The sequence below is a fragment of the Sinocyclocheilus anshuiensis genome, unplaced genomic scaffold (assembly GCF_001515605.1).
Source record: "Sinocyclocheilus anshuiensis isolate Anshui unplaced genomic scaffold, SAMN03320099.WGS_v1.1 scaffold166, whole genome shotgun sequence".
Taxonomy (NCBI): domain Eukaryota; kingdom Metazoa; phylum Chordata; class Actinopteri; order Cypriniformes; family Cyprinidae; genus Sinocyclocheilus; species Sinocyclocheilus anshuiensis.
The window spans coordinates 1,552,362-1,561,276 of record NW_015546050.1 but is presented as its reverse complement, the minus strand read 5'-3'; the positions used below and the strand labels follow the sequence as shown (position 1 = coordinate 1,561,276).

The 8,915-nt window shown below is 39.5% G+C and overlaps 1 protein-coding gene across 1 annotated transcript in view; it reads right to left on the bottom strand.

Annotated features, from left to right (window-relative positions):
* LOC107699120 (dystonin-like) overlaps positions 1 to 8,915 on the bottom strand; it is a 174,091-nt gene that overhangs the window by 107,367 nt on the left and 57,809 nt on the right. Inside the window, exons 9-10 of the mRNA XM_016500293.1 lie at positions 4,191 to 4,357; positions 1,976 to 2,088 (exon numbers count right to left, since the gene is read on the bottom strand). Of these exons, the coding sequence (XP_016355779.1) occupies positions 1,976 to 2,088; positions 4,191 to 4,357 (280 nt within the window). The remainder of the gene's footprint in view (positions 1 to 1,975; positions 2,089 to 4,190; positions 4,358 to 8,915) is intronic.

Genomic DNA, 8,915 nt, shown 5'->3' with positions numbered 1-8,915 from the left:
AGTGTATATATATATATATATATATATATATATATATATCCACCTAAAATGCAATATTCTCATCAGTTGTCTATTAGATGTGACCTTTAAATCTGCGTGTTTTAATATTTTATCCAAGGGCATTTTTTTTTTCCTTTATAGAGGGCATTTTCCCACTAATCTCATTTCAAATTCTTACATTTGATCTTTAAATTAAATTATAATAATGTGATTATCTTTACGTTATCAAATAAAACCATTTACACTGAAAAATACAACTGCATTAAATAATAGTATGAGATTCTTTTAAATATTTTTGAATATACAAACAAGAAATGATGGTGGAAATTATACTTTTAAACTAAATTAAAATGCCAGTAGGTGCCAGTAGTGAGCGTTTAATGAATAAGTCACTGAGTCGTTCATTCAAACAATTCGTTCAAACGGCAGATTCATCAAATGTTTATGCGTGGGCTAATAAAACTTTGACTCAACCGATTCGTTCAGAACAAGGAATCAATCAGCAATGAATCGGCTGTTGCTGTGAGATGCGCTGTGGTTCCGCCTAAAATGTAAGTGACCTAATATTATTGTATTTGCTTATTGAACTGTTTATAGAACTATTAAACAGTCGTAATGGTGAAAACGTTGTGTGATGTTGCCTAACTAACTGCATTTTAAATATAAAAACTTTCCATTTTGAATCTTTACCTCAGGATGCTGAGTTTCTTAGTGTTGCGCGTTTTGATTTCTCCTGGAGAGGCTGCGTGAGCCTCGCCTCAGCAATAGGTGCATAATATACAGTAGCTATATCCACTATTCTCCACTTACTCTAAATGTAATAAAATCAGAATAATACTTGCGTTTTGGTGTTTACATAGTTATTTTTGGTTACTGATGTTTTAAATGAAGCGTTAATGTCGAGCCCTGGAGTCTATGTGCTGGGGCTCAGCCCCGGATGGTCCCGACCCAATTTAAACCCTGCCTATAAAACCACAGCAGAACTGTTGTACATATTCAAGCACCACACAGCAATGATTCATTACTGAATGAATCCATGTTTTGAACGAATCGGGTGAGCCAATGATTCAATGTCCCATTCATAAAGAGAGCCATTTACTTCATTCCTGAATCAATCAGCAGTTTGAAGGAATTGAATGAATGAATGACTCAATGACTTACTCATAAAGACATTTACTGCCACCTACTGGCAGTATTAGTTTCTCATTTAGAGTATCATTTCATTAAAAAATAAATAAAATAAAATAAAGTGATAGTTCACCCAAAAAGAAAAATTCTGTCATCATTTACTCACTCTCATGTCGTTTCAAACCTGTATCATTTACTTTCTTTTACGGAAAATAATCAAGAATGTTGGTAACCAGAAGTAAAACAAGACTGTTTAGTAACCAAGCTGATTTGGTTACCGATGACCTTCACTGTAGGAACAAAAATACTGAATTTTTTCCCAAATTCTCTTCTTTTATGTTCCACAGTTTATGTTAGGCCGTTGTAGCCTAAAGGTTTATATGTAATACAAATACATGTTATGTTGAATCAAATAAAATATTTCTTTCTAAACCTACGTTTTATAATATCTATACTTGATATTTTCTCTTATAACACAAGAATTACTTTAAATTATCTTTTGGGGGTATTTTTGCAGCCACATTTAATTTGCAATTAATTCGATTAATTAATCACCACATTATGTAATTAATTACATTAAACATTGTAAACACCAAATTGTAAAGAAGTGTATAGACGACTGAGGTAGTATCAATGAATGAAAGGTTAATGGTGGATGAATGTCACCACTTAAAAAATGTAATTTAATCCATGCTTAAAAAAGTAGTTAAATGTTAACAATAACTAACTGATAAATAGTTATTAAACACAGTTTACACATAAGTGCAAGCAAAAAACTTTGACAATATAATCATAATGCTAAATGATGTAACGTGCATGAGGACATTAGTTTGGCGTTGAAACTCACCCTCTGGGTCCAGCAGTCGGGCCACACCAAGCTGCTCGGCCACACCAAAAGCTTGTTCTAAGTTGGATCTGCTACTTTGTGTCGATACTTTGCTCATATCAACCAGGTCGGGCCTGAATTAAGACAGAACCGTGACAATATGATCTCACTCCACAATCTCTGCGCGTCTGATATCTTTCAGTGACAGATATGTTTTGTATGACACACCAAGGTCATGCTTTAATCAAAAAGTGTTTCAATTAATGGAGACAGACATTTTCATTTATGTAAACTGACTCAATGTTCCGACAGTGTCAAAGAGAAAGTACGCACTAAATCAAGGGACATCATTTACATAAAAAGCATTTAAGGAACAATTACACTTTGCCTAGAGAAAATTAAGCCCATTTTAGGACCGTTAAGCATCTTAACTGCCACAAAAATAGGCTTCATTTTTCTTTCTTTTGATTTTGAGGGGAAATATGATGCAGGCATGTTCTTGACAGGGTTCGTGAGATTCACTCATGAGGATCATCAACCCATTACTAAACCCCTGACTGACAGGAATAGTCACGGCAAAAACTCTCTTTGCACAAAGAAGTAATGGTAATCTGAGAACTGTGTCTGTGCGTGTGTTAGGTAAAATGACATTTCATCAAACTATAAAGAGCAGGTTATGACTATGAGGCACAACAGATCATTCTAAGAACAGACATGAGAAGTAAAGATATAGGTGTATATACATTAAAGCTCTGTCCATCTGTAACCCATGTCACTTCCATGATGTAACATTTTATTTCAGAGTGAAACAGGATATTCAGTAAGAAATTTGAAAAAGACTTAGTTTTCTCCATCTGTAAGGGCCTGTTTACGCCTGGTCACTTAATGTGTTTTTAGTGATCTGATTTGTTCAAATGGTTCCATTTACATTTGGCCACATAAATGTGTCTCTGCAAAATGGATACAAATCCGATCTTCAATTCCCGCGCTATATGCAAATTTAACGGAGTACACATCAACGAAAGCAACAGATATGCGCTGCATTTTATTCATTATCGGCCAATTTCAAAACCAAAGACCACAATAGGAGAGAGCGTGGCATCAGCACTCGTAAAATAATTTAGTCTCACTACTTTTAATGAAGATGACTTTGTGTTGAGCGTCTGCGACTCACTTTCATTTTCATTTGCGGAGTTTGCGCGTTGGCTTGCTGAAGATATACTCAGCTACTCATCTGCGGCGATGCGTGTTGCATTAGCGCTGTCATATCTGACTGTAACATGTCATATAGCCTATAACACGCTCTCACATGTTTATTTTTTAACATTTTTTAACACTTATGTGGTTTCAACAACCAGATGCATTTACACTTGTCCAGTTTCGTCGTTTGAGTGATCGGTTCTAAATGCATCTCGAAAGCACTTCGGAGGACATTTACACAAGGTCTTTTCACGATCGGATACCTATTAAATGCATTAAGTGACCAGGTGTAAACAGGCCCTAATCGACTGGTTTGTGAAAAGTGCCTATTTACACTTGTCACTTCATGTGTTTTCTCAAATCAGATATACAGTTATAGCAATAACACTCACTCACACCTTATTTCTTTAACATTTTGTAAACAGTAAAACCACATGCATTTACACTTGTCCAGTTCTGTCTGGAATCTCCTGAAGTGGTTTGAGATGCACCAGATTGCAATCTGTCTCGAATGCATTTCAGAGGGCATTTATACCTGTCTTTTTGTGATCTGATAGTTATCCGATTAGAGAAAATGCATGAAGTGGCCCTACATGAAGTGTAAGTAGGCCCTATATGACAGGTGATTAGAGGGGAGGGCTAGGTGACAACACCTAAAATAAAGTTTTCAGAGGCACAGCAAATTATTACATTTTCTATGAAAGATTTGTATTTCTTTGGAATGATGTGAACTGATGAACCATAAACATTAAGACAAGGAATGTGGTCAATTCTGATATAATGTTGTCTTTACTGCCTGTGAAGACAGCAGGCAGCAAGACAACTCACTAAGTTTTAAAACAGAGCCTCAGTGTTTAGACACACAGTAATCCAAATGAGAGGGCTTTACATAGTTTACCCCCAAAAAAAAAAAAAAACCCTGAAAATTCAGTCATTATTTACATGCCCTTTAACACATGAAACCAGAAACAAACAGCCATGTATATCTGGACATGGATGGATATTTTTTGGGAAATGGACATTGCTGTGCTGTTACCTGTACTTATGAATAATAGCATTGAACAGTCGTCCATCCCTCCACGAGGTAGTGAAGTTGTCACAGCGGACGCCTACATAGCCTTCGGTCATCTGCTTGGACCACAGCAGAAGTCTCTCCTTGGCTGTCATGTCCTCGGACTCTCCTGTCACGTGGATGTCCGAGATCTGCAGACAGGAAAGATGACATGTTTTTGTTAAGAACCCCTGTTATGACATAGATACGGATCCGGACCTAGTCATACTCAGCAAATATGTAAAGAAATGGTCATTTCGTAACACAATTTTTAAATTGATATAAAAAGAACTGCTATGTAGCACAGTTGCATCTTTTCTTGAAATCAATGTACAGTTCAGATGAAGTCATCTAATTGTTTTTGCCATAATGTAAATTCAAATCTGTTCTGTAAATATTCTAGCAAAAGCTTCAAGAGTTTAGAATTAAGAATGAATAAAATACATTTCTGTCATGACAACTCTTGGAGGGACTGGCATGGTAATGTACATGACAATGTTAATGTATTTGGTCTTGGTGGAATAGATCTGCTACGCTGCTGCTGCGGCAGAGCAAGTACCGAGACTTGCTACTGCCAATACATTCACAACATGCTGCTGTGAGCATGTAAGAAATATTGCTACTGCAAATATAACATACATGAAATAACCCCCATATAGCATACATGAATCACCTCGTAGCAGATCTATACAGGTGGAGCTGGGGAAGGTGGAGGGTTTCTGAAGCAAGCTGCAACTGCTACAGCAAGCACTAGTCATATATTTGAATGTTGAGCAGCGAGCTCATTGGCTACCGATACAAGAGAGAACCAATCAGATGTGCCATGTGATAATGATGTCATTAGGTCAGATTGAGTTAGACCTATCGGACTGCGCCATCTAGAGTTTCATGCTAGAACTCTGTATACATCATGTGCACACAGAAAACGCATTAACTGTTTATGTTAATCATCTCACCTCTATGAAAATACATCATTTAAAAAGAGATTGGCACAGCAGTAATATAAAGACTGTCTGCACCCCAGTGTAGGCAGCAGATATATACTATTTGCATCCTGTGTAGAAACAAATGCTGTCTATATTATAATAGCATTGTATATAAATACTATTGTATTTATCATACTGCACATTTTGGATGTGTCACTCTGACTGCAGGTCAAACAGACAAATTAGGTGCATGTACACCTGGGTGCAAATAGCCACTCCATAATAAAAATGGGATCACTTGTGAGCAAGCAGAAAAGTGCGCAAAAGTGCACTACATTATGCAATGCATTTCCCCACACACAGATACTGTTAAATTACAGCCAAGGGAATCAGTGTCTGACTTATTAATCTAAAATTAGCAAATATCTGTAATTTGGCCTTTTTCGAATATCTGTTTTCTGCTGTTTCAGCAATGAAGCTCAGCTGGTACACGTAGAAAGGCTGATTCATGTTAACATTTGATCAGTGATTTACCAGCACAGGTTGGTTGCTCTGTTTCTTCATTTAGAGCTATTTATAGTAGCCTCCACGTAAGCAATAAATCATATTAAATGTATTTTTATTATAGCAGTGAACATAATAAACAGTGACCACTAGCACAGACGTGTCCACTGACCACTAGAGATCTCACATGACTTATCACTCCTAAGAAGGATGTGCAGCTCTAAAATCAAATGCCTGGAGCAAAGCTAAGCCAACACCTAATGATTTAATAGCTCAGTCTTTCCACACCCACAGTCTATGTGCTCTGCTGCCTTCTGACAAGCTATAATTACACTGGCCGGCAGATTCTTTTGAGTTGACTTGAATGTCAGCACATTCATGTACTGTACACTTAGCAAGATGTGAATGATTATTAAGCTGTTGGTTTTAATATGTTGTGGTATAATGTGTTTTCTTAATCTGAGAACCGAACACACCAAAACATGTCAGCTCTGACTAACCACTGCCATGACTCTCAAGATGAACGACAACATTACAGAAACTCTGCATCATTCATTATAAAATGCCTAGTTTCTAGAATCTAGATGCTGATGGGTCAATATAGCTAAAATAAAGAATATAGTCACTGCTATGACACAAAGTATCTGTTACTAGTTATATCACAAGGCAAAATAGAGGTCAACTATTACCCTTAGTATCTTCTAGTGGAAGGACCCACTAAATTAATTTGCTTGTGTCTCAAACAGTAGAGAGCATGGCACTAATAGTGTCACGGTCCCTGATTCCCAAGGAATGCAAGAACTGATCAAATGAATGCAGTCGCTTGAGATAAAAGAGTCTGTAGTTGTCCTAAATATTTCTGCTATGTAGTACCTATTTCAGGCAATCAAGGCTGTTGTATAGGTGTATTCATGTCAAGCCGGAATGACCGTAAATATGAGATTCCTTGAAAAGGCATTCTGTAGAACTCAAAATAACAACTTGTAAACTCTGACTTTTCTGAGAGCCCTGACTTGCACAGCCTGACCACTACAAAGTCTCGGGTTGTCATCTAGTAATTATGGCAATTACAACATGGAGTAAACGCAGCATGTCTCATGAGTAAAGGGTGTATGATGTGCAGCGGACGTTATTTCTTAAGTAATAGGGCTGGGACAATAAATCGATGCATCGTGATTCGTGGATCGATTCTGAGATTTTTGGGAATGCATCGTGATCCTCTCTCGAATCGATTCTGAGCTTAGTTTTTAACAGCAGATGGCGCTCTAGGCTAGTTTTTAACCACACACTCGGTCACCCGCACAAATGCTCACGAAGAAGAGCACTTGCGCGTTCGGCTGAGTAATGTAAGTGGTTAAATGTACTTGCACATTGGCTTTTATGCTTTTATGATGCAAGATTAATGTAAACACAGCCCACTGTGAACATCCTTGTAATTCGCTTCAACCTTTTCGAACTTTATGAATGATTATTTTAGGTTCAAATGGTCCGTGTGTAAGGAACTGGAAGCAAGCAGAATACAGCTATTTCTAAAGGACGCAGTGCCATCTGCTGTTAAAAACTAAGCTCAGAATCGATTCAAGAGACAATCGCGATGCCTTCGGAAAATCTCAGTATCGATGCAGAATCATTTCTCGATTCACGATGCATCGATTTATTGTCCCAGCCCTATTAAGTAATGATACACAAATTGTATTGTTGCACCATAAATGGCATCTCATATGCCGACAGATGCTGATATTACCTCCTGCTGTTCAGTAGAAGCATGTTTAAGATCTTGTTGGACAGTATCCAACGTAGCCTGGGAAACTAAACCTCCCGAGCAAGTGTGGGCCCTCCTCCGCTTCCTGTGCACTTGAGTGTCCCATATAATTTTGGAGAACTCCTCCATGTTTTCCAACTGATGATCCACACTGCTCCTTGAAAAGCCTTTTCCTCTCAGTGTCTGGAGCATATGTTCCACCACTCCAAAACTCGCCGCCCTCCTCAACTGCCTCCACAAGAGTTTCTTTTCCAAAAGGCCATCCTTTGAGGCGATGCTTCTGGAGCTCTTGGTGACCCCACGTAGATTATGCTCTGCAGTGGGCCTGCTTTTGTCCTTATCCATCTGATGAACACCTGGTCTTCTACCGCTTTTACCTCGGGGAACTGGGACTTCTCCAACATAGACCCCATGGCTGATACTGGGCTCCCTGGGCCTTGGAACCTCGTCTTGCTTCGAGTTCAATGCATCAACCCGATTGAGGGAATTCCTACCAGATGTGACATCCTCCAGGTCATCACTCCTACAGCTCTCAGCCCCATGGCTTCTCAATGAGTCAGTAGCACTGAACTCTGCGGATTTCCTCTTCTTCCTCCTTTGAAAGTATCGGCGTCCACTGAGCTCCTTTTGTGCAGGGCTGATTGGGGCTTTCGTGGGATCAACATAACACTCCTCCTTAGAGCCCCTCACACATCCACACATATTACCCATGGCGCTTGGTCATACTAACAAGGCTGCCCATCAAGAAAGTTTCACTTTTTCCTGCCAGCTGTAAACAAGTTCAGCAAGTTCAAGAGTTTCTTATCCCAGGAAATAACAGCCATCTTTTCCCCGGCAAGTGTTTCAGTTAGAGGTGATGTCAGACAAATCAGCCGTAGTCCAAATATCCAGAGTGGAGCGGATGATGTGAACGCCTCTTGAGACTCGGCAGAGGACCGAGACACTCCAAACAAACTTCAGTTTCCTGTATTGCACGTTCGCCAGCCTCGCTCCACAGCCCAGCCCTTTCTTCTCACGCTGCCAACACACTGAAATCTCAGTGACCTTTGAAACCTCACCCTTTGCCCTGATCCTCCAGAACAAACACTATAGAGATAGAGGCACCTGGTAAGCAACAGAAACTAACACTGCTGTCACAGCTGAGGAAACGTCACAGTCCTCATGTGATGTGTAAACACAGCCACCCTCGGATCCCTGCTGGTGTTGAGTTTCCACAGGCTGACTCCAGCTCCTCAGCAGTTGGAGGCTGGAGAGAGAGAGAGAAAAGGGAGGGGAGCGGGACAGACTCTCATCTGTTCCCTGATGGCTTCTGTGTGCCGCGTGTGAATGCTCTGCTCAGCGAGTTGAGCCATTCGGATAGGACGTCCCAGGCGGAGAGAGAGTCATGGCCTGTCATGTGGCCTTTAAAAATAACAGGGCAACGTGGCTGACTCTACAACATGACAAAGTGTGCTGCCCCAGACGACAAAGCTCTCTGTTTGCTCTTTAATCTGGCTCGAAACAAGAGCAAAGCTTTCA